The sequence below is a fragment of the Leiobunum rupestre genome, chromosome 1, assembly GCF_980474605.1.
Source record: "Leiobunum rupestre chromosome 1, qqLeiRupe1.1.hap1, whole genome shotgun sequence".
Classification (NCBI taxonomy): Eukaryota; Metazoa; Arthropoda; class Arachnida; order Opiliones; family Sclerosomatidae; genus Leiobunum; species Leiobunum rupestre.
Genome location: NC_143384.1, coordinates 20964531 through 20990483, shown reverse-complemented (window position 1 = coordinate 20990483; position 25953 = coordinate 20964531). Strand labels below are relative to the sequence as shown.

At 40.9% G+C, this 25953-nt stretch overlaps 5 protein-coding genes across 6 annotated transcripts; 3 read left to right on the top strand and 2 right to left on the bottom strand.

The window, feature by feature from the left end:
• Positions 1 to 1106: 1106 nt before the first annotated feature.
• LOC149961329 (uncharacterized) lies at positions 1107 to 6440 on the top strand. Its single transcript, XM_090161253.1, has 2 exons — positions 1107 to 5511; positions 5791 to 6440. Exons 1-2 carry the CDS (start codon positions 1107 to 1109, stop codon positions 6438 to 6440), a joined length of 5055 nt encoding a protein of 1684 aa, XP_090017379.1.
• An 11045-nt stretch (positions 6441 to 17485) lies between these two features.
• LOC149961328 (baculoviral IAP repeat-containing protein 5-like) lies at positions 17486 to 18300 on the top strand. Its single transcript, XM_090176805.1, has 3 exons — positions 17486 to 17703; positions 17811 to 18038; positions 18101 to 18300. The coding sequence occupies exons 1-3, from the start codon at positions 17587 to 17589 to the stop codon at positions 18188 to 18190; spliced, it is 435 nt and encodes a 144-aa protein (XP_090032931.1). The 5' UTR covers positions 17486 to 17586; the 3' UTR covers positions 18191 to 18300.
• Positions 18242 to 20747, bottom strand: Suv3 (Suv3 RNA helicase). Its single transcript, XM_090176804.1, has one exon. It carries the CDS (start codon positions 20584 to 20586, stop codon positions 18298 to 18300), a length of 2289 nt encoding a protein of 762 aa, XP_090032930.1. The 5' UTR covers positions 20587 to 20747; the 3' UTR covers positions 18242 to 18297.
• Positions 20748 to 22368: 1621 nt separating this feature from the next.
• On the top strand, positions 22369 to 25128 carry LOC149961326 (cilia- and flagella-associated protein 52). 2 transcript variants are annotated; one of them, XM_090176800.1, is made up of 8 exons: positions 22369 to 22465; positions 22562 to 22764; positions 22825 to 22964; positions 23029 to 23257; positions 23323 to 23648; positions 23749 to 23919; positions 24012 to 24525; positions 24585 to 25128. In XM_090176800.1, the coding sequence occupies exons 1-8, from the start codon at positions 22411 to 22413 to the stop codon at positions 24957 to 24959; spliced, it is 2013 nt and encodes a 670-aa protein (XP_090032926.1). In that variant the 5' UTR covers positions 22369 to 22410; the 3' UTR covers positions 24960 to 25128. The 2 variants fall into 2 exon arrangements, with proteins under 2 accessions (XP_090032926.1, XP_090032927.1); XM_090176801.1 differs by having other exon boundaries at positions 22406 to 22738.
• Atg12 (Autophagy-related 12) lies at positions 25027 to 25904 on the bottom strand. Its single transcript, XM_090176803.1, has 4 exons — positions 25691 to 25904; positions 25406 to 25542; positions 25274 to 25336; positions 25027 to 25195 (listed from the first exon to the last, which is right to left on the bottom strand). The coding sequence occupies exons 1-4, from the start codon at positions 25851 to 25853 to the stop codon at positions 25136 to 25138; spliced, it is 423 nt and encodes a 140-aa protein (XP_090032929.1). The 5' UTR covers positions 25854 to 25904; the 3' UTR covers positions 25027 to 25135.
• Positions 25905 to 25953: the final 49 nt, after the last annotated feature.

The window sequence follows — 25953 nt, the reverse complement described above, 5'->3', positions numbered from 1 at the left end:
ACCTATCGACGCTGTCATAAGCTTTCCTCAGATCCACGAAAGCAATTTCCAGGCGTAGAGCCATTTTCATGGTCAATTCAATTAATTGCATGATGACAAACAAATGATCGCCTATTCGTCGGTCCTTTGGAAAACCTCCTTGGGGCTCACAAATTAAATTATTTTCCTCCAGAAAGTTAGTAAGGCGATTCTTCAGTAACATTGCATACACCTTATACATTACTGAGGTGACAGCAATGGGGCGGTAGGAGTCGAGCTCCAGAGCATTTTTGCCTTTCCCTTTATAGATTAGAGTCACTCGTGCACAAAGCCAGGATAGTGGTGCCACTTTACTTCTCTTAATAGAATTCAATATACTACACAGAGACAGGCGAGCGTTAGGACCAAGAGCTTTCAGACTTTCAGAGTAGACTCCGTCCGGGCCTGCTGCCTTCCCCGTTTTTAAAGTACCAAGCACCTTATTTAATTCCATAACTGAGAATTCATCGTCACAAAGGGGATCTTTCGCTTCAGTGCCCGAGCAGCTAGTTGAGAGGGATGGAGTGGTGGGACCGACTGTGGGGCTGAGTAGTTCATTCTCTAGATCTTTGATATACTCTGTGATTCTCAGAGCCACCGCCTGTTAAATCACATCTCATTTCAACATATATAATTTTTGTTATTTTACTAATTCAAATAATTACCCTTTACGCGTTTGTATATTCGAAATTGAGCGCGCGAATTCACATAAAATATGGGACGCGAGCTGCAAGGAAAAAATAACGCGCGCCATGTAAACCGCGAACGATTTTATTTTGAAATCAAATAAAAGTCAGTTGCATTTTTATTGTGAAGGAGAGTAGAATGTTATTTAATTTGGTGCCTGTCTCCGCCCATTGTAACCAACTATTTTCGATCGTTTATTGTAGAAATTAATCGCGGCTACTAATTGTACGAACCCTTCCCGGTTGTTTCACCCCTTTTTTAGATAAATTCAGTTTTATATTTAATTTCGCGTTCTCGCTGTAACATAGTGGTGCCGAAACCCGGGAGAGTTGGTAACGCTTTTTTTTTACTACATTGAACGAGCTCTACGATTTACGAGTAAGAACCCATAAAACTTCACAATGGATGAATTTACTCGCTTAAAGTCTAAGAGAACCGCTACGAAAAAATCCGCTACACGGACGAAGAATAACTTGGAATTGGAGCTGATGAAACCTTCGCCAGACTTCGCCGCCATCGAGGGCTACGTAAAAATCCTTCAAGCCAAGGAAAATCTACTGGTCAGTTTAAACGAATCTATTGAACCCCTTTTCACCACGGAAAAAGAATTGGAGGATGATCAGCAAATCGCTCAAGATTATATCGACGATCTTATTGCCTCTATATTTCGAGGGAAGAAAGCTTTCGAGCTCGCTACGCAAGCCGCATCGCTAGCGGCAAATCTCGCATCGTCCACGGCGATTTCAATGTCACAAGGTTTAGTCGCAAATTCTAGGCCACTTGGGAACTCTTCCACGCTTAACAATTTAAGCCAGCCTGTTCACACACAGACGGGAGTCCCTAACTCGGGACCCATCCCACCATCGCAATCGGTCACCGGCGTAGCACCGAGCGTAAGGTTACCAAAATTGGAAATCCACCGCTTTACCGGAAAAATCAGTGAATGGCAGAATTTTTGGGCACGCTTCGCAACAGCTATTCACGATAATCCTAACCTCAGCAAAACCGATAAGTACAGTTATTTGTTATCATACATAGACGGCGCCGCACTAAAGGCCATAGACGGATTACCGATGTCAGACGCTAATTACGACTCCGCCATCAGTACGCTAACTACAAGATTTGGACGTAAAGAAATCATAATTAGTGAACATATGAACAACCTACTCTGCCTTCCCGCCGTGAGAAAATCAAGCGACGTAGTAGGCCTCAGAAGATTGCACGATTCCTGTATGACGCAACTCAGAAGTTTAGAAGGCTTAAACGTAATTGATCAAAACTATGGAAGTCTCCTTTGTCCAATCATCACGCAACGCCTCCCGGAAGACATCACGCTAGCTTTCAGCCGAGAATATGCCGCGGTACAAGAATTGAAAATTACAGATTTAATGTTTTTTCTTCAAAAAGAAATCGCTAGCCGAGAACGTGCTTCCGTCTTAGGAAGGGCTACGGACTCGGACCGCAAAGACGCCGATCAAGATCGCGGAACATCGGAGAGACAGTCGCATTCGCGGGATTCTCGTCACAATAATCGCGGATCTAAACCGCCTTATGGAGCCGCCGCACTCGCCGTTAATGCCGACGCTAGGTCTTGCCTATATTGCGAGAAGAATGACCACACTACCACGCAGTGCAGACAACTTACGGTAGACGAGAAAAAAGCCCTACTTATTCGAAAAAAACGTTGCTTCATCTGTTTGAGAGATCGCCATCAAGCGCGTGATTGTACTTCAAAATATCGTACCTGTAAAAATTGTAACAACCGACATCACACCAGCATTTGCGATCAACTTGGAAACCGAAACGACAAAGGGGCTGCGGAAAACTCGAACGGAGTCGCTCAAATGGCAGCCGGGGTTCCGAGGAACCAAACGGGGGCCGTTTACCTCCAGACCGCCTTAGCGGTGGCCCAACGTCCCGTGGGCCGACAAAAAAAACCAGTCCGGTGTCTCCTCGACAACGGGAGTCACGTGACGTTTATCAAAGAAAAGTTATCACGAGAACTTGGTCTACAAGTGTTATACGAAGAGGTCCTAGAAACCAATAGTTTCGGAAATTCAAAACCGGAACGAATGCTAAGACGAAGGGTTCGCGTCGAACTTAGAAGTCGCCATAAACCCGAAAAGAACGTAGTCATCGACGCCTACGAAACCCCCGAAATCTGCGGTTCGGTATTCGCTGTACCGGGCGCCGACCTCGCCAAGGAATTCGAGAAACGGAAACTTCCAATGGCCGATTGTCCCGAATTCGAAATCGCAAATCGAGATTCGAGAGCAGTTGACATACTCATCGGCGCCGATTATCTATGGGCCGTTACTTTGAGTGGAAAAACTGAACGCTTCAGTCCGACCCTTACCGCCGTGGAAACAATCTTCGGATGGACACTTCAAGGCCCCGTTACAACGACATCACGTAACGTTGGTACACTCGCCGTCTCACTAATACACACCGGTTCACGCGTTTTTCAAGACGATGAAGACCTCTCAACCCAACTACGCAGCTTCTGGAATTTGGAATATATCGGAGTGTACGACAATGATCAAGACACCGAATCTGGTAACCGAATTTTAGATAAATTCGCGCAAACAACTGTGTTTGAAGGCGGTCGCTACACCGTCGGTTTACCGTTCAAGACGAGCAATTTTAATTTGGGGGACAACTACGCTGTCGCAGCCAAACGCACATCAAACCTGGTTTTCAAACTTCGCAAAGATCCGGCTATTTTCAACGAATACAATGACATCATCAAAGATCAAGTCACCACGGGCATCGTCGAAAAGGTTGATCCTGCTCGGAAAACTGGAAAAGTACTCTACTATTTACCGCATCGCGCCGTGATACGAGAATCCAGCACGTCTACGCGAACTCGTATCGTTTATGACGCGTCTTCACACGCAACCGGAGTGTCAAGCCTCAACTCCTGCCTGGAAACAGGTCCTAAACTTAACCCCGAACTATTTGATATATTGCTTCGTTTTCGAGAAAGGAAAATCGCTTTCACCGGTGATATTACCAAAGCGTTTTTGCAAATCGGAATCCACGAGGAAGATCGGGACGCTTTGAGATTCCTCTGGTTAGACGTTGATAAGCCCTACGGAAGTCACACACTCCAAACCTACCGGATGACACGTGTTCCATTCGGCGCCACTTCCAGCCCTTTTCTACTGGTCGCTACGATCCGCCTTCATTCCAAGAAGTATCAAGAGGTCAAACCCAGAGTGAGCAAACTGATCAACGACTCGTTTTACGTCGACGATTTAATCTCCGGCGCCGATTCAGACGAAGAAGCACTGGAGATAATCTCCGAAGTGAACGAAATCATGCGAAACGCAGGCATGACGCTCGCCAAATGGCAAAGTAACTCGCCCCGGCTGAGACACGTATTGGCCACCAAAAATCAAGATGGGAAGCCCACAATTACCCAAACAGACTTCGCCACAACTAAAGTTCTTGGTCTCACATGGGACAGTTCGAGAGACATTCTGACTTTTGAGATCAAGGATTTACTACAATTCGTTCAGAGCCGAGAAAGTACCAAGAGATGGGTCCTAAAATCTGTCGCGAAGATTTTCGACCCCTTGGGATTTCTTTCACCTTTCACCATTCGAGCCAAGCTACTTTTCCAGCGACTTTGGGAAAATGGCTTACCTTGGGACGAGCCACTTCCAGCGGATTTAGCCGAAATATTCGAATCATGGTGCTGTGAACTACGAGATCTGAGAAAGGTCGTCATTCCTCGGTATTACTTTCAAGGAACCAACAAACTGGACGAGGAAAGCCTCGAAGTCCACTGCTTTTCAGACGCCAGCCAAAAAGCCTATGCCGCTGTAGCGTATATCCGGTTCCGAAGCAAAGGAGGAAACATTGCAACCAATCTCATTACCTCTAAATCGAGAGTGGCTCCGCTCAAAAAGCTAACTCTACCCAGACTCGAGCTGATGGGAGCGCTCTTAGCTGCCAGACTCGTAAAACACCTGCTGGCGAAACTGGAGCTAAAACCAAAGAAAATTTTCATGTGGAGCGATTCAAATGTAACCCTAGGATGGATCAAAGGAACAGCTGATCGTTGGAAACCCTTCATCGCGAACCGAGTAAGAGAAATCCAATCTATTTCCAATCCTATGTTTTGGAACCACTGCAAAGGTACCGAAAATCCCGCCGATCTTCCGACACGCGGATGCCATGTGTTAAACTTAGCCCAAGACCAATTCTGGTGGCACGGCCCAAGTTGGCTTAAAGAAACCGCTAACCTTAAAGACGCCTCGTCTAGTGAAGAAACCTTCGAAGAGGTGGAAGAGGAGCTACGCAACAGGGTGCTCACGCTAACCATTTCCGCAACGAATGACGAATCGCCGATTAACATTCGCACATTCAACTCCTTAAAAAATCTCTATCGCCATACTGGCTGGATTCGCCGCTACCTACACAACCTTCGCTTTAAAGATCAACGCATTACAGGGGAGCTTTCCGCCGAAGAAATAAGCCTCGCTGAAATCTACTGGGTTCGCACTACCCAAAAAGAACAGTTCCCGCAAGAAATCGAACGCCTCGCCAAAAACTCGAGTATCGACAAGAATTCTAAAATCCTGACTCTTCACCCACACCTCGACTCGGACGGACTTCTGCGCTTAGGAGGACGACTGAGAGGAAGCGGACTCTCACACTCAGAAAGACATCCTTGGATTCTTGCGCCAAATCATCCTTACACCGACCTTCTAGTTCGAAACGCGCACGAGAGGGTAATGCACGCTGGAGTCGTTATTACCACCGTTTCGTTACGCGATAAATTTTGGATCATCAAGTCACGTAATTTCGTAAAATCGGTTTTGAAAGGTTGCAACGTTTGCAAATATTTTCGTGCCAAACCTTCGGACGCGTTGATGGCACCCCTCCCAGAGTTCCGGACAACCCAAACCCCAGTTTTCGAAAGCTGCGGATTGGATTTTGCAGGACCTCTCTACGCGAGAGACGGAAGCAAAAGTTACGTTGCTTTATTCACGTGTGCTGTCAAACGCATCTATTCCGACAACGCAAAAACTTTCAAACGCGCCAAAACCGACCTCAGTTAACTTTTGCAAAACGTAGATAGCCCAGAAGTCAGGCGTTATTTTGGAAACCTCCAAATCTCTTGGACTTACATCGCGGATCGCGCCGCCTGGTGGGGTGGCTTTTGGGAGCGACTAGTGGGCTCCGTTAAAAACGCTCTTCGCAAAACAATCGGAACCGCCAAACTCTCTTTCGAAGAAATTTCCACTATACTCGCGGAAGCAGAAGCGGCGATCAACTCGCGTCCAATCACCTTCGTCTCCGAGGATCCCAACGAGCCAGCGCCATTAACTCCAAATCACTTTCTCATCGGGGACCGAACAGCCAGTTTACCGTCTAGAACCTACCCCAAGCTCATAAATCTTCCCGTCAACCAAGTGAAACTCACTCGCCGGTTGAAGTACCGCCAAACCCTCATCGAGAGTTTCTGGAAACGTTGGAGGTCTGAGTATCTCCTACAACTCAGGTCCGCTCACCATCGAACCGCAAACCAATCTACAACCCCTCTTCAAGCCGGAGACGTCGTGCTCATCGGAGAAGAGAAAATGCCACGCCTCAGCTGGAAACTAGGCATCATAGACGAGACTTTTAAAGGTCGCGACGGACATATCAGATCTTGCATGGTGAGATTACCGGACAGAACTAAGCTACGCAGACCGATCCAGCTTCTCTACCATTTAGAACTTTAACATGGACCTTTTTAAAATTATTGAACAAAAAAAATAGTTCAATCGCGGGGAGAATGTTAAATCACATCTCATTTCAACATATATAATTTTTGTTATTTTACTAATTCAAATAATTACCCTTTACGCGTTTGTATATTCGAAATTGAGCGCGCGAATTCACATAAAATATGGGACGCGAGCTGCAAGGAAAAAATAACGCGCGCCATGTAAACCGCGAACGATTTTATTTTGAAATCAAATAAAAGTCAGTTGCATTTTTATTGTGAAGGAGAGTAGAATGTTATTTAATTTGGTGCCTGTCTCCGCCCATTGTAACCAACTATTTTCGATCGTTTATTGTAGAAATTAATCGCGGCTACTAATTGTACGAACCCTTCCCGGTTGTTTCACCCCTTTTTTAGATAAATTCAGTTTTATATTTAATTTCGCGTTCTCGCTGTAACACCGCCTTCTTTTCCCACAAGAGGGACCCATTCTTCGCTCTAACTCCTTTAAAAGCCTTTTCTACCACCACCCCCTGCTTCCTCAATTTTTTCACGTAACGCCAGAACTTCTTTCCTTTGTCTTTGGCCGCCTTTTCGATATCCCGTTCCATTTTTAAGTTCACCAGTCTAATTTCACGTGATACTACGTATTTCGCGTTGGCTTTTGCGGCTTTATAGGCAAACCAGAGGTCTCGTAAAGAGTTAGTATCTGCTCCTCTAGCAACAGCTAGTCTGTGGGTCTTTGCTGCCCTTTTTCTAAGTTTTATTGCTTCCCCAACTGACTTGTTCCACCACTTCTTTGGCAGTATCTTATTCTTAATGAGCGGGGCTGGCTGTCTCTTTTTTAACGTGCCTTCCATTGACTTTAGCATTAATTGAACGAAATTTTCATACGACTGATCACTCGTTCCCATAGCCTCTTCCATGGCCAACTGGAATAGTTTCATATTTTCTTCATTATCCAATTCCCAAAAAGTCCCTGGGTTGGGTTCCAGGGCGAGGCAATTGGGTTTTGTAACTTCAACTTGTGGTGACTCACAAATTGCCTCCAAAAATAGACTGTTATGGTCGCTACCAAAACTCTTTACACCAAGCTCATCGATTTCCATTTTCGTAAAGAAATTTACTAATTCTTCGCTATAGAGAAAGTAGTCTACTGTTGTACGATATGCCTCATTGTGCCATGTATACATTCCACTACAAATTGGAGCCAAGTTACCCATTATTAGGCCGAAACTTTCAGCAAACAGCTTCACCTGCCGGCCCTTTGAATCTTCCTTCCCACACTCCGCAATACGGGCATTGAAATCGCCCATTATACAGACTTTGTAACCGTTCATGACTGCTTCTGTGACGTCCCTACTGAGGCATTCATAGATAAGACTGTTCAACGTTTTGGCTGCTGTAGAAATTCCCACAGCAAAATACACTAGAGCAAAAAGAATATTTGGCAAATTTTCAAAGTAGAACCACATGTGGTCTGTGCAAGTTTTGTGTAGCGTAAGGGGCACAGAAACAGGGGCCATAATGCCAATCCCTCCACCTTTCTTCTCACGGTCCTGGCGGTTATTTCCTAGCCATTGCACACCTTTGGGTAAGTTAGGATTGGCTCCGTCCCGTAGATGTGTTTCTGCTAGCGCAAAGAAAGTCAGCTTATCTCCTGATATAATAGATGATAGCTCCTGCATCTTTTGTTCCGATGCCCCACCCTGTATATTCAGATAGCCAAAACGGAAGAAAAGGAATGTTTTTGTTTTCTGGCTGCGCCTTTTCCCTCTCTTCCTAATTTTTCTCTGAACCATTTTTTTTGCTACAGGAACTTCAGCACTATGATCTCGGTCCACAGGGTCATTCACAGACATATTAACATTTCCGAAAGAGCTATTTACATATTTACACATTGTTTCCCTTGCCCTAAGTTCAAAACTTGTGCGCGACTTATCTTCGTGTTGAAAGATATATCGTCTAGGGCATCCTCCTGCACTCTCATTGGTTGCTGGGAAGAGTCTTTTCCTTGTCCGTGGGTGACATCACCGGAAGGGCCTGATTCCCAGAATTCAGGCCCACCTTCAAGTTTTTTTTAGCATTGGAACCCTTAGCAGTAGATTTTGGTAAAGCCCTCCACTTTTTCCACATAAGCATTCGAGAAAACATCCTCTGCTCCAAGGATCGATCGGGGGCCAGCTGAACTTTACTGAATTCTAAGACTTGATTAGTCTTCAACTTAGGAGCTGCTTGTAGTATGACCTGTCGAGATTCGTGGCTATCCAAACAAATAAGTACCGGTTTCTCCTTTCTTTCTGTGCCTCTGCCCAAGCGCGTGCTGGTTTTGACGGTAAAAGAGAAAGTCTCCTCTAGTTCCAGATTCTTTCTTAGCCAGTTTTCTGCCCCTTCTGGCGTGTCCATGTCGTCAAAATCCACTCCGAAGGCCACTAAGTTTTCTACTGGGGCCTCATTTAGTTTTTGGCCAGCAATCTCCAGACTTGACTTGTGTTGCAGAGTAGCAATCAATTTATTTTGTTCTTCAACCTTTACCTGAAGGGAATCCAGCTTACTAGCCAGAAGTCGAGCGTTCTGTTTCTGGCCTACGGCCTCTACTTTACATAGGTTATGTTCTTTTTCAATATCTTTAAAACGCTTATCAAATGCCACATCTCTGGCCTCCAGGTCTCGAATAATGCCCTCCCGCATATTAGCTACAAAGCTCCGCATATTCTGAGATGATAAACGATTAGCTTCGTCCAATAAATCCAGTCTTTCCATGATCTTAGATTGTTGAGTGCAGATCTGTCGGGCAACGACCAAATCTAAGGCTGTCATAAGACTGTCAAAAGTTAGATCTGTTGGGAGACCACGCTTAGTTTCCACCTCCAAAGAGGTATCCTTCACCCCCACAAGTTCAAGAGAAGCCACGGTTATATTGTGTAAATTGGCGCGTGCTTGCTCGGAAGGGATAATCTTATTGGCTAAGACCAGAAATACATGAACCGAAATTATCAGCGAACAAATTTTTCTCGGGCGGCAATTTCCCCGTGTGACAGGGGAGGGTTAAATAGGGAGGCCTTGTTAATTTTCCGCCTCCCGCGACTACAGAGAAAATTTCGAATGCACCACGGGTAACTAGACCGCCATCTAGTGAGGCTAAGATAAATTATTTCATCGAAGAAAATCGTCAGCAACTCAGCAACGTGGTCTGCAAACCTAGGCTTAGCCGTGTTTTGTTTTTGATAGAGGTCAGTGGAACTGTGGAACGCGGTAGCTGCAGCTAAAAGTAAATAAATTTAAACCTTTTTAACTATTCTTACCAGACGATTTATGTATGAAAGAACAGAGAAATACTTAAGTTTTATTAGAATTAGAAAATATACAAATTACTTAATGGAGCTACTTAAGATATATGAAACCCAGATAAAAATATTTAGGCCTGCAGTAGTAAAGAATATGGGAAGACCAAAGAAACAGAAGGCTACGGAAGAAGAAGAAACTGAAATAAACCACGAGAAAAGAGCTAGTAGAAATAAGAAATAAAAATGATGATTTCGTTTACGAGTAAGGCTACATTTACGTTGCTATTCAGTTTTATATTTCAAATAAAACAAGTACAATTATTTTAACAAAATAATACAAATATTTATTGTTTATAATTCTTAACGTAGTCAAGTTAGTCTAGTTTTTATTAGTCGTTAACTGGGCTTCATTAATTAATAACAACTGATTACGATGATATTTGTTTGAACTATTCTTTCCTTGGACGTTGCTTCTTCCATTGACACTTCTAATTTTTCCCCAGCAGCATATTTCATTTATTTGTTTTTCGAGAAAGTTTCGCTAGGCAGGTAGCGTATTCAAACCTTCGCCGCGGAGGTGGGGAGGTTCGCTTTTCGAGGAGGGGAAGATGACACGCGGCCACTAAGGTGGGGAAAAACGGGGAACTTGCCTCCCGTGTTAGAGGAATAGGACGCTGATAATTTCGGTTCATGTATTTCTGCTAAGACAAATGCGGATAAATATTGCTAAGCCCACGTGATTCTATTTTATTATCAGAATAAATAATTACACGTGCGACGAAAAAATGGGCGATATCATCGAGATTCACGCGTTTTTAATTTAAAAACCCTTCCTTTTGACGGTTTTTATTTTGGAGTGAATAATTTCTTTTAGCGTCTATTGAGTTGAGAATAATATAGAAGAAATTCTGGGCTTAACATCCCAGAATCGGAGCCCGGAGAGGATCCAGAGTATACTTGGGAAATAGACAAAAGAAAAGTGTAAAATAAGGGCTCAAATGCAAATTTAATGTAAAATGGAAAACGACCCCTTTAGCAGTCTCAAAGCATTATGTGTGATGTGTAAATTCCTAGTGAAATAAGGGTCAAATATAAAATATAAACAAAACGTAAAATGCAAAATGTTTCCTAAATAGGGTAAAAGCAATGTTAGTGATATATGAAATCTTGGTAAAATATGAGCTTAAAATTTAAACAAAATTTAAAATGTATAAGTAAGGTTTTGGTGGTAAGTAAGGGTAGGGGGCCCGAATTTAAATGAAACTTAAAAAAACGTAAATTGCCCCTTTAAGTATTGTAAATCATTATTATTATAATATATATATATATATATATATATATATATATATATATATATATATATATATATATATATATATGTATATATATAAGCGTGTGCAAGCATCTCGTAGAAAAATAATACGTGATGATAGTTTAAAGTATAAAGTTTAATAAAAGTTAAGGTTACATTTGTTAGCGGTTATTCCGCGCGTTATCAGCGGTCGGAGTCGTAGAACACTATGCTCGTATCCCGACCCTCTCGACGAGCGGGTCTCTCTACCCCCTTCCGTGGGGTATCGAGGGGGCAAAAAATAATAAAGAAAAGGGCAGTGATCAGGTATATGGATAAGGTATCGCCATCTACCTACTCGTTATTATATTGGCGCTTACAATCGACCATCCTGATTACATAAAACTCCTGATTTACCGTAGTTACAAAAATATACTATTTTACCCTGTGATACTTTTGAACGTTAAAGGGCAACGCAAGCTCTGTGGCAAAAAAATAAAAAGCACCGTGCTTTTTAACCCCCTAAATCCCCACTCGGTACTGGCGAGACCACGTTGAGTTTACCGTAAATTTCGCACTTTGCATACATAGTCACACAAATGCCAGCTCACTTGCGTTGCCCTTTAATTACATTTAAATCGGATTAAACTGAAATAGATTTATACTTTTCTAGAAATTATAATTAATTACGAAACAAAAACCATAATACACTATTCAGTATCATACAAACTAGATCCATTATTTAGACTTAAATTTCGCGGCATACATTGAAACTTATTTAGTTACATAGTCCTTTAAGTAAGCAGGTAACTTCTTGGATCGTTTCTCACGTGTTGGCTTCTCCCTGTCTGCTTCGTCGTCTTCGTCAGGTACTGGATCTACTTCGTTGGTGGTAGGATCGGCGTCGACAGTTAGCGTGTCCTCGACATCTACATCCTCCAGAACAGACTTGGAAATAGTGATATTTTTTACGGGGGCCCTGCGGGCCCCCGACCCCCCTTAAGTTTATTTTTATTGAGAGCCACTGGCCCAAGCGGGGGGGATTGGGGAAAAAAATTAAAATTAGGTAGGGAAAATAGGAAAATAAAAATTGGTTACGTTACTTACTTAACATTTATTAACTTTAAAACAAGCAAGTATATTATAATATCACACATAATCATTTGTAACGCTAGATCCCGCTCTCGTATAGGGTAGGAAAACAGAGTTTCAAAAACGGCGTACAAATCAATATGTTCCAGAAATTTCCGTAAAATGTTTAATAAATATTTTTTAATTAAATTGAGAGCCCCGGTGGCCCGCAACCCCCGTTCGAATGATTTATTTTAAGAGCCCACTGATTTTTATTAAGAGCCATTGGCCCCAAGACTCCCGCTAATTCCAAGTCTGCTCCAGAACGTCTGTGTCGTCGTCGTTGTCAACGATCAGGAACCGTTTGAGTTTATCGACTGGAGCAGTGTTCCGGTAGAATTTGTTGGATCGCTGATTTTCCGGTAAATCTTCAATCATATATCTGTCGTAATTCAGTTTCTTCGTTATCATGTAGGGGCCTCTGTATTTAGCTGCCATCTTGAGAGATTGACCGGTTGCTGTCGCTTGTCTCTCAAATACAACTAGATCACCTGGTTCGTAGACAGTGGCCTTTGCTCTTTTGGCGTTATAATGCTGTCGCTGTTTTTCCTGGTTATTCCGGATCGCTTCAATCGCTCCCTCGCGTCGTTTCTGAATTTCTTCGTCGACATTCAGTGACTCTTCTAAAGTGTCTCGTACCACATCACGATTGGGGTTACGCGATTTAAAATTAAAGAGTAGCGAGAACGGGGTGTTTTTCGTCGTCGTGTGGTAAGTGTTGTTGAAACCCCATTGGATTTCGTATAGGTGGGTATCCCAATCTCGTTCATCCTCCCTCGTACACATGCTGGCGATTGCGGGCGTTAGTTGTCGGTTGACTCGTTCAATTTGTCCGTTTCCGCGGGGCGTTGCAGTAGCGTTGATGATATGTTTGATATTAGATTTACGGCAAAGTTCATTTATGGCTCTTCCCGTATATGATGTCCCTTGGTCAGTAATTAACCTGACCGCAGCTCCGACTAATCCGATAATTTCTTCTAGGAAGCGTTTGGTCGCGTTCATACCCGTGTCTCTGGCTGTTTTTAGAATTGTGTATTTTGTGAAACCATCTATAGCTGCGATCACATAGGTGTTTCCTTTGATGCTGCGTACGAAGGGACCCAGGTGATCCATGTGCATCGTGTGGAATGGTATTCCAACCTTTTCGATGGGATGTAACATCCCTTACTGTTTTCCTGCGGGTCGCTTATGATAGAGGCATTCCAGGCATGCCGACACGTACCGACGAATATATCGGCGTAATCGTGGAAACCAGAACGTCTCCGATACCTTTTTGTAGGTTTTATCTATGCCGACATGACCAATGTCATCGTGATATTTTTTTATGATCCTCCATCGAGCCGCGTCGGGTACAACCCATACCAGTTTCGGTTCTTCGTCCGGATCAGTGTGAATCTTCCGAAACACTCTTCCTTGTTTAAGAGCGTATTCTTCGTGGATACGTTTTTCTTCCTTCGTTTGTGTCTCTGGCAACATCAATAGTTCTTTTTATAAAGTAACGTGGCCTTCTTGTTGAAATGTTGCTCTTACGTCACAGTCTCTTACTTTGACAAGCCTACGAGCGCGCGCTACAGTCGCGAGGAATATAGCTTTTTCTAGAGCGCGTGCAAATCGCTCGTGCGAGGAATACACTAATAAAGCTGGGTCTTGTGACGTAAGAGCAACATTTTAACAAGTTGGGCAAGACCACTTTTTATTTTATAAAATCAACTATTGATCCTTTATGTGAAGTAATTTTGGGTCGCTGAATTGGGCTGCGGTGAGCCAATCGTCCGTACGAACTTCCGTATGCATTATGGTAAGCCCCTGGGCGATTTCCATGTCTTCTGGGTCATCGAAAGGTGCTCTGCTAAGGGCGTCTGCGTGTGCCATTCGTACTCCGGGTCGGTGCGTTACCTCGAAGTTATATTCTTGGATTCGTAGCCACCAGCGTCCTATTCGCGGTACTAGGTGCTTCTTTTACAGCGTAGATCTTACGGAGCTACAATCTGTAACCACCATGAACTTGATTCCTATGAGAAAGACTCTAAACTTCTCTAGACCCCATACAACAGCTAGAGTTTCCAACTCGCTGGAATGATAGCGTGACTCTTCTCTTGTGGTCTTCCTACTTTCGTAGCAAACGGGGTGCATGAGACTATCTTCGGCGTTGTCTCTATGTACTTCGGTGACCGCTTGATGATTGTACGGTGCCAATACGGGGCGTTCTGTCAAAAGTCGTTTGATGGTTTTGAAAGACGTTTCTTGTTCCCTTCCCCAATTCCACTCGACATCATTGCGTATAAGTCTGGACAACGGTTCAGCTTCAGCAGCAAATCCTTTTACGAACCGCCTGAAGTAATTAACTTGCCAATCCCAGGAATCGTCGGACGTCGTGTACGTTCTGGGGTTGTGAAAAGTTCTCAACACAATTAATCTTCTGTTTCCCAGGTCGGATTCCTTCTGCGCTTATGTCAAATCCGAGGTAATCGATATTACGTTGTAGGAAGTGAAATTTTTTTAAGTTTAAGGTAAGGTTGGCAAGTCGAAAAACCTTTAATACCTCTTCTAGGTACTCCAGACCTTGATCTTCGTCGATAGATGGGATAAGTACGTCGTCCAGATACGTAAGGGCGATCGCGTACCTGAGCGGACCGATAACAGCGTTCATCATCCGTTGGAAGACTGCTGGTCCGTTGGACAGTCCGAAGGGCAGGCGCAAAAACTCGTTATGCCCATCGGGCGTGCAAAATGCCGTTTTCGCTTGTGAATCCTTAGATACCGGAATTTGATAATAGCCGGAGGTTAGATCGAGGCTCGTGAAAAACTTGTTCCCACGTGGGGTATCGAGGGGGCAAAATATAATAAAGAAAAGGGCAGTGATCAGGTATATGGATAAGGTATAAATATATATATATAATAAATAATAATAATTATAATAAACAGCTAGGCTAATACCCAAGGCACCACCTTAGGCCTAAGTCATCATGCGACTTTTGAAGCCCTTAATTCAGGTGGCCGGGTTACAATGCGTAGGAGGGTGGTGGCAAGCCCTGCATGCCACGAGATCGAGCCAACAGCTCCCTACACTAACTATTACCGTTAACGTAGACAAGTTTTTATGGAAGGGGAAACCGAAGAACTCGGGGGAAAACCCCTTAAACCAGTGGGGAGAGAACTTGCCTTATATAAAAAAAGTAAAAAAGTAAATAGTTAATAGTCTAAAAGCAATGCTGGTGATATGTGAACTCTAGTAAAATAAGGACTCACAACATACACAATGTAAAATATAAAAGCAAGACTGGTGATGATGTCAGCATAATGGCTCAATGACAGTTTTATGAGCAATTTTTGTGACATGTAAATTTTCAATTTCTGTGTTTTCTCTCAGACTATTTTATGTATTTTTACCTGATACAAAAGGGTGTATCCTATATACGGCAAAAAATAAAACCTTTAAGCCTTTAATATAGAGCCTCAGACCCAAGGTTTATCTACTATACGCTAAACTTTCCGTTATAAAAGTACGCCTGGTGCCTTCTGTTGACAATATTACAAAGCATTAAAGTATCGTGGACTTGCATGCACGTGCAGTCTGGCGCGAGACGAGAATGCATTGTAGAAGGTATATGATAAAGTTCCTTGATATTCAGTCCCGTTGCCACTAATGGTAAGCTTAAAGCCTATGGAGAAAATGCGGTCTGGGGCTCTATATTATTCTCAACTCAATGTCCAGAGCCACGATCACGTCCACATAGAAATCTCATAGGTAACTAGAATGCTGCCGCCTACGGCCGAGCTTGTCGCCAGTTCGTTTTGAACCTTCAGCCAATGAGAGGCCGTAGAGTGGTTCCGCCAAGGAGGATAATAATCCTACTTGGTTCCGCTACTATTGTGGGAGCTAGGTGACGTCATTCTCTCTGGTGACATTAAATTCTTGGCAGAACCACTCTTTGAGCTCTGATTGGCTGAGATCTGGCTATCGTCTGCCACGGCATTTGGTCCATTTGTAAGTTACACGGCAGCATTCTAGTTACCTGTGAGTCTCACAGGTAACTAGAAATCTCACAGTGTGAGATTTCTATGCACGTCCATCACGGAAAGTTTAGAGATACACGTCGTGGTCCATTGAGTTGGGGAAAATTTTATTATCAACGATCACAGTTATCATAAGTTGGTGGCGTTACCTATCTTAAATTACTATAACCGCTGCCTTGCGGTCAGCGGTAGATGACTGCACCGACTAATGATAACTTTCAGTTCGTACAAGATTTCAAGAAACTGCCCTAGGCCATCAAATATAAATTTTGTCTCTAAAAGTACTATATTCCCAACCAATAGCCTCACGATAGACCGGCGTGATTTATCTCTCAAAGGGTAAAGCTCATCGACTAAATACCGTGTTTTCCTAAAATTGTAACCATAGAAATCTCATAGGTAACTAGAATGCTGCCGTGTAACTGGCAAATGGGCCAAACGCCGTGGCAGACCATAGCCAGATCTCAGCCAATCAGAGCTCAAAGAGTGGTTCTGCCAAGAATTTAATGTCACCAGAGAGAATGACGTCACCTATCTCCCGCTATAGTAGCGGATCCAAGGAGGATTATTAACCACTCTACGGCCTCTCATTGGCTGAAGGTTCAAGGCGAACTGGCGTCAAGCTCAGCCGTAGGCGGCAGCATTCTAGTTACCTATGAGATTTCTATGATTGTAAACGCTGAGCTTTGACGTCATATTGACGTAGTATATTTTTGAATGCATTTCATTATTTTTCAACATGGCGGTCAATAATTTTCCTTCTGCCAACGCGATTTACGTCACGATAACTCAAAGACCGGCTCTTCCATCCGATGACTACGATAGCTCATCGTTGAGCATCGTGACGTCAAAACCGGAAACCTAGTAAAGCCAAAAGTGTTTATGTCTGTTTACTTTTGATAAAGCGTACAGTAGAAAATCGATTTCAGCCCTTACTTGACGGTGTCATCGCTGGAAATAGTACTTCTTGGCAATTTCCTTGAAGATGATTTACCATTGAATTGGGAATAGTACCGCTAGAATTACAGTTTCAATCTGCCTTCCGCGAAACAAATTTCTCAAAATTGAGAACTCCTATCACTCTATTGTCGCGGCGCAATCCAATATTCTATCTTGAAAGGGATAGAGTGCGCTGACTCGAAATATCAGAAAATGTTTCTCGAAACTACGACTTCCGTACGTGCGAAAAAGAGAGATTCTCTCTGGTGCTCAATTCATGTGTTTTACCACGGACTATATATAATATAGTTCGTGGTTTTACCAAAATAAAAAACACGAAAAAATTTCTGCCTTTCTGGCTACACTGAATGTTTTGGCGGGAATCCTAAGACTAATAACTGAATATTCGTGTATAAACAATCTACCTTTAACCTTTTATTTGCGAGCTAATATTACCAAAATTGATCTTGAAAATTTTTATCTTCACATATTTCACAATGGAGAATAATTTAAATTTTTTTAAAATAACTGGTAAATATGCCTACGAATGTGAAAGACTGGAATCCTTCAAAGATTGGCCCTTTATGGAAAATTGCAACTGTTTACCCCAAGCAGTAAGTTCCAAGTTTCAATTTAGCCTCAGCTATTTATTAGTTCCATGGCCTCAGTGAAGTTACAGTTGTATTTACGTAATTCAAACCTATATCGTTTAATTTTTTAGTTGGCTGAGGCAGGTTTTTATCACTGCCATTCTGATAATGAGCCTGATCTAGTTCGTTGCTTCGTTTGTTTTAAAGAACTTGATGGATGGGAACCAGAGGACAAACCATGGGACGAACATCGCGCCCACACCACAAACTGCCCATTTGTTAAACTAGGTAAAAAAGAAGAGGACCAAACGCTGCGCGAATGGATGTCCATGAATTTACAAAATCAAATTAACTCTCAGGTAGAATGGGGATAATCGGGAAAACATAACTATTATTTCCTTTTCAAAATTATTTTTTGTAGAAAATGAAAAAGGAAAAGGCTTTAAACACCCTTAAAAACATAAAGGAGGAATACATAAAGCAACTTAGGATTACCATGAAGGAGGTTTAAGAGAATAGCTGTGTTAAATAAGACTAGGTCTATTATTTTAAACATTATTTTATTGCATCGTTCAATTTGTATTTTATGTACTACTTAAATTTCTTTTAAAGAAAAATTTACTTTGGTTTTTTCTTGTCACCCCATTTGACAGTTGTATTATCATCATGCATTAACTCTTCCTTTAATTTCTGCAACATCTTAGGTGTAATTAAACCTTGATCTAACAAACGCTGACTTAAACTACCTAACTTAGATTTAGTGTGTTTCAAATCTATGTGTTGTTGCATATTGAAGGTGTTCTTTTTATTTTTCATCATAAAATCATCTTCATCCACTTTACTCATGGCTGAGCTAACCTTGTTTTCAGTATTCTTTAACAATGTAGTTATATTAAAAACACCCATTTGTATAGTGGCATCTAACTCCCGCTGCATTTCCTTAACTAATTTAGTTTCAGGGAACAAGTCTATAAACCTATAACTAAGCCATAAATAAAGATCCAAAATATCAAAAACTCCTTCTAAATGAACTAAATCCATTATCGTCTTGGGAGGGGAGAACGGCCAGCCAATGTTTTGGCACAACCAATTAAAAGTAATTGGTTGATTTCTGCTATACTGTCGCGCTATACGCAAAAACATGGAGCAGACAAATGGCATTTGACGGCTGATTGGGGCACAGCAAAACACGTATCTGGCACGTAGAGGCAAAGGAACATGTTGAATCATATCAGCTAGAAATTTGAAATCATCAATGTTGCACATAAAGTAATTGGAGGAATCCATTTGGCATATGCTAACAAAGACATCAATTAAATTGGATAAGGTTGCTTCTGGTAGATGATAGGCAAATAATTCAATTTGATCCGCTGTGGGGTGTAAACCTGCTGCTTCAATAGGATCAATAGTCCGTGATAATATGGTTTTCAAGACATTCAAATCTTCACTCTTAAATGTTGTAACAAACCCTTTATCAAATTTAGTGCCAAATCTACCTGCTCTTCCCGCAATTTGCAAAGCTTGGGATGTTGGTATTGTATCAATTTCTTTTTCTCCCTTTTCATTGATGGTAGGTTTCATTAAAGAATTAAAAATTATTCTCCGAATGCTTAAATTTAAACCCATTCCAATGGCATCAGTTGCCACTAGAATTTTACAAGGATGATTAGGATCATTGAATTTCTGAGATTGGGCAATTTTGGTACCCGGTGGTAAGCCACCATAAATAACTGCACACTCAATTCCCCGCTGCTCTAGTTGCAAACTCACACTATAAATATCATTCTTACTGAAACAAACAATACAATCTCCTGGTTGAACTTTATCCAGTGAGATAAGAGCTTCGTCTTCTATCGTTAAATCAGTCAAACGTTTGTAACGTCTAACTTCAACTTCTTCACCCACGGATGTAACCAATTCTCTAACAATGTCCAAAGCAGCCTCCTCTCCGCATAAATGAACTTCTTCAGCGGGAACTCCGAGTAATGCCCTGGTCCATGCCCATCCTCTGCCAATATCACGAACCATTTGTATTTCATCAATAACTGCTACTTCAAAAGGGGTGTTTACTGAAGTCATCTCAACCGTGCAAGCTACGTGATTTGACGGACTACCATCCTCTTTAGCATATTTTTGTTCTTCCCCAGTTATGAGATCACACATTGTTCCTTTACTGTTAGTTTTATGATAAACTTCAGTCGCTAATAGTTTCAACGGTCCGCAATATATTCCAGTTTTAGAATTGGTATAGCGTTCTAAGGCATGGAATGTTTTGCCACTGTTTGTAGGGCCAGCATGAAATATAATTTTTCTGTTAATAGCTCTTGCTTCTGGATACCAGTTTGCAGGTAAACGTAAATCACTGATTTTCTGGAGTTCTTCCATGCAGTTGAGGTGAGGGAAAACTTGTCGAGCGTGTTGTAAGAAAAATGGGAATAGATCATCGACATGACCGGCTCCTTGAAGTAAGTCACTAAAGACAATATGAAGGTCAACAGGTAAAGCTTCAGCTTCAATACAAAAGTTACGAAAGCTAATAAAAGCTTGCTGAAAGAGTTTGTTATCCAAACCATTTTCCTCACTCAGACGATTAACGCCTGGGCGTTTAGAAAATTGATTAAGTAGTTTAATAATGTCATCCTTGGCAAGTTTACAAGACATTTCTTCTCCAATATTAATGTCGTCAGGATTTGAAGTTGCTCGTACAGGAACTGGCATGACTAAGTTTGATAATTTAGTCCCATTTCCGCTACCTTTGGTGGTTTTGTGTCGAAAAACGTTTGAATTTGTTAGGAAATAAGGTAAACACTGTTCAGTTTTGTTAAAAGAATGATGAGAGATAACGTTGCGAAACGAGCCCAACAGCCTTTTAGAGCAGGAAGAAAAGCCGAGGCTTAACTGTGACATGGTTTTGAAATTTACGTTAATGCTAAAGAATCATGAAAAGCTATATAAATGTCAATACTTCAGTTTATACGAACCACGATTCTTCACGGGTCTATAACTAATAGCTAAATATCATTATCTAAAATTAAAGGTTACAAAGAAAAAAAATAACTAATTTAAATCAAAGGATGGGTGCATTTTAGGCCTAAAATTTACTAACCTTGGGGTGCATCAAGGATTTTGTCATTGAGTTGGGAATAAATAGAGGTATAACTAAATCTGGCTGGCGCGGGACCAATTTCTTTCCATTAGGAGACTTTATCAACTTTATCGCTCTACCGTTGCGGCATCTGTCTCTAGCGATGGAAACTACATTGCAATTGAATGTTTTCGCGAATCTGATGCGAAATGGAAATGTATGATTTCTCGCAACAAACAAACCTTTGAAGTTGTTTAAAAATAATTTTATTCTGTCAACACGATCCTTTTTAACTCAAGTTACGGTGAGTTAGCTAATAAATATTTATTTTTAGCCATATGACTTTACAAAATATAGATGGCGCTACCGCCTAATTATAAAGATAAATTTCATACAGTCTTATCAGAACAGGTCCCGCGTAACCATGGCAACCGAAATCGCAATTGTAATTCTAGCAGTATTATTCCCAATTCAACAGATTTTGTATATACAAAATCCTTGGGTGCACGATTCCACGAAGCAAATTATATTCTTTGTATGAAGTCGACAAGAAATCCTGCAAGATGAAGGTAGTAAATTAGGGGTGTGCAAAATATTTGGTGAGAACAAATAATTCGATCGAATACCAAATCGAATATTCGATTCGTCGAATTGAATAGCGCTTGGAAAAGTTCGCGAATATTCGTTTTTCCTGATCAAATAGTCGAATATTCGGTATAGGAGGGGAAAAGTATTTGGTATTTTCAAATAGTTAGCAAAGTGGTCGAATAACCGCGGGTCTTTTTCTAATTTGTTGAGTTTTAAGGCCATCAAATTCTGCCCATCTCCGCTTTCATCATAGATATAGGAAACGTATATAAAGGTCTAGATAAAATATTTCAAAGGGAGTGAATACGCAAGGTTGGTAAAATACTGCCCTCTCTATTTCTTTTCTATCTCTATGGCTCCACCCATTGAGTTGGGAATATTAATCTAGAGGAGGTCCAATCAAAACGTCGGATTTCAGTATTTCGCGAAACAAGTTTTTAAAAAATAAGAATACTGCCGTCTGCTCCCAAACATAGAAATCTCATAGGTAACTAGAATGCTGCCGCCTACGGCCGAGCTTGACGCCAGTTCATTTTGAACCTTCAGCCAATGAGAGGCCGTAGAGTGGTTCCGCCAAGGAGGATAATAATCCTTCTTGATTCTGCTACTATAGTGGGCGATGGGTGACGTCATTCTCTCTGGTGACATTAAATTCTTGGCAGAACCACTCTTTGAGCTCTGATTGGCTGAGATCTGACTATCGTCTGCCACGGCGTTTGGTCCATTTGCCAGTTACACGGCAGCATTCTAGTTAACTATGAGATTTCTATGCTCCCAAATGACGAGAAAACTTTATCATTCTACCCGTGGCGCTGTCTATCTCTCAATGGTTCGTTCAAATAAGACGCGTTTTCCGGCAAAAACCTTTTTTTTTTCAAAAATAATGGATGGAGCCACGGGTGATATGATAACGTTTTCTCGTAATTTTAGACACATTCGTAATTTTCAAAAACTTGTTTCGCGGGGAGCAGATTTGATTGGATCTCTAGATTAATATTCTCAACTCAATGGGCTCCACCCTTCTTTAAAATTGACAAACTGTTTACATTTTTTTAAAAATGACAAGTAGGCTTAGCGAATTCATTGAGCCATTTACTGTTATTGGATTTAACGGTAAAAATCAATACAAAAGCACTATAAAATGCAAATTAGGCACTTCTTTATTTTAAAAATACTAATGAAATGAAGTAACTTGCTAAAATACAATAGGTCATCAACGAAATGGGGTACGAATACATAATTCTGATGAGAGGTACATATTTAGCTATGGACGAACGCTAGCAATGAAAAAACTTGAACTTAACTCGAAAACTACACTTTTACATGGGCATAAAAATGATATATCAACTATTCAAATATCACATGATGGAAAATACATTGCTACAGGTGAAAAGACCAACATGGGGTTTAAAGTCAGTTATGAACTATACACATCTTTCAAATTGACACTAAAATAGCATTTCTATACACAGACATTCATTAATATATGGGAATATGGAACAGATAATTTATATGGTAGCCATGACCTTCATAAAGCAAATGTGGAAGCTATTTCATTTACTTCTGATGATAAATATGTAATATCATTGGGTGGGGATGAATTTGAAAAGGGGTAAATTAATGCAGCTGTAAATTCACTGTCACAACCATACTAACATTAATTACCCTAAATCCAGGGTTTTGGTATGGAGCATGGAGATTCAAGAAGTTCTTTGCGGTTGCCAGGCATCACAAGGGATTGAGGGAATAGTACATTGTTTGACATCAGCCAATACAATAGCTAATATGTTTGTAACAGCGGGTGAAAGAACTATCCGCGTCTGGAAGTTACACGAAGAAAGGCGTCAAATCACAAGTGACTGTGTCTCTACTGGCCATCTCAAACGTGATATACGAGTTTTGAAAGTAATGAGCATATAAGAGTTTGAATATGGAAAACAAAGTTTCTAATAAATTTGGGATTTTAACAGATTGACAAAGATGATTTATATTTTTACGGTGGGACAACATCAGGTGATATTGTTAAAATAAGACTTGACCTTGCGAATTGTAATGCCGCAAACTGGATTCCAATTTTTGTTTGCGATTTGACTAAACTCATTGGAGCCAGAACGCATACTATCAATGCTTACTTCAGCAATGGTGTTACTGCTTTGGATTTCACCTCCAAAGAAGAGGAACTAATTATTGGAACTGGAAACGGGATGCTGTACTTAATGGACCAAATCCTTACAAAAAGAAGTGATAAAATTAAAATGAACAAAACAGTTTCTGAAATAAAACTTTCAAGGAAAAGGTATCCGAGCATTGATTATATTACTCTGCAATTTTTATTTGGTAATTTTCCATCATTTACTTCAAACTTTCTTACTAACAAAAATGTTTACCTTTAAAAGGGAGATTCAGTTGAAAGGAGTAATAACTTCGATAATATTCCATGAAATATCAAATGAAATATATGTTGGAAGTGATGATGGAGTTATATCAAAAGTTAATTATGTTACATTCAGTGTCAAAGATATCCTAACGGCACATAAATACTCCATTACTGATATCACTTTTCCAAGGTAAATTGAAGTTAGGGCTTGTTTTCTTAACCATAGAGGTGGCTGTTCAGTCACTAGGGCAATTTTCAAAAATTAAATTTTTTTTTCTAAAGCTTTTCCTCAAAGATATTTGTTACATCATCCAAGGAGGAAATTAGAATTTGGGGATTGGATCCCGTCAACTTAGAAGAAATACTGCTAATTCGTAGAATATCATTTGCGCAAGCTATATGCTCATCAGTTCATTGTATGGCTAATGGGAGCAGTATCGTTAGCGGTTGGAGTGATGGTACCATTAGAATTTTTGGTCCCGAATCAGGAAAACTTCTCTATTCAATAGCAGACAGCCACCGTAGCACTAAAATAGCAAATGAAGACACTACAAACGAAGGAGTGACAGTCGTAACTGGCACCAGCGACTCAAAATTGATAATTAGTGGAGGGGGTGATGGTCAAATCAGAGTCTGGAACTCTAGCCCTAAGAAACAAGACTTAATTGCCAGTATGAAAGAACACAAAGGTCCCGTTTGTTGTATAAGAATGCATTCGAGTGATCTTGAATGTGTTTCAGCCAGTTTAGACGGAACTAGCATCATATGGGACCTAAAAAGATTTGCTCGAAAGCAGGTACTAACAGATCAAGACTTTTGTAGGCATTTAAATATTGTTTTGTATGTTTTTTCCAGGTAGTTTTTGCAAATACAATATTTAGAACAGTCAGCTATGGCCTTGAAGAATGTCAATTGTTAACTGGTGGAAGTGATAACAATGTTTCATATTGGGAAGTTCACAATGGAGCTTTAATACGTCATGTTAAGGCAGGTGCGAGAACTGAATCAATACAGGATATAGATTTAATGTCAGTTGGAGGTCGTATTGTATCTGGTAGCAGCGATGGTCTATTGAGAATCTGGCTGTATCATAAAGGTACTTTAGAGCTAACTGGGAAAGGGCACGGCGCCGCAATTGATAAAGTTAGGGTTTCACCTGATAACCAAAGTGTTATTAGTGTAGCAAAGGATGGGAGTATAATCAGATGGAAATTACCTCTAAATGATTAACGTGACACATAATTATAGTGTTTTTATAGAAATTTGCATGGGAATGAAACATATTTACAAAATTATGTGACACATAATTATAGTGTTTTTATAGAAATTTGCATGTGAATGAAACATATTTACAAAATTATATACAAGATTTACAAATATTGATCCCACCAATTTTTGAGGGCATATTAGCCCCAGGCTTGAGATTTAGCGTAATAGAATACTAATTTTCCATCAGAACCAAAGCACTGTCATTTGAAAACGGAACTTAATAAAAAGTATGTCAAATAAAATTGTGTTTATAATTGTACATAAATTTCAATTACCTCATAAAGATTGCTAAGAGTTTGATCAGGAGATGGTGAAAAAGCTTGGTTCACATAAAGAAACTGTGTTATAAAACACGAATTAATTGAAGCCAAAACAGAAATAATCGGTTAACAGATAAACAATCTTACTAAAGAATCGGATGGGTCTAATTTCAAATACTGCCTCATAAATTGAACTATCCAAGCCACATTTTGAGTTACGGAAACAGACCACTTTTTCTTTTTCATTATTGGGGCATCCCCCGTTGGTTTTAATAAAATATCAACTACATGAAATATTGTACATTAATGATCGCTGCGCTCGATTGAGTTGATTCTAATCGGTGCCTCCGATATTTTTAGAATTACGGAGGCACCGTTATAATCATCATCCTTGCTCAGGCTTAATAGTAACCTCTGAAGAAATAAACTTACTCTTTGTTATCTTAACGCTGTCATCTGATGTTTGTTCATTTACATATATTTCGGCAGGTTTGTTGACCTCTATGTTCTCAGAAATATTACTATTGTTTTCTGGAAAAACCTTTTGAACCTCTTCTTCGACAATAGAATCTACGTTATTTTCAGCTTCGTCCATTTTCTTTTCTAATATTTCAGTTCAGTTCGTTTTTCCCACCCCAGGGTAGATCACTTTTCAATCAACGCTGAGGGGGGGCACGGCCCACTGCGCATGCGCT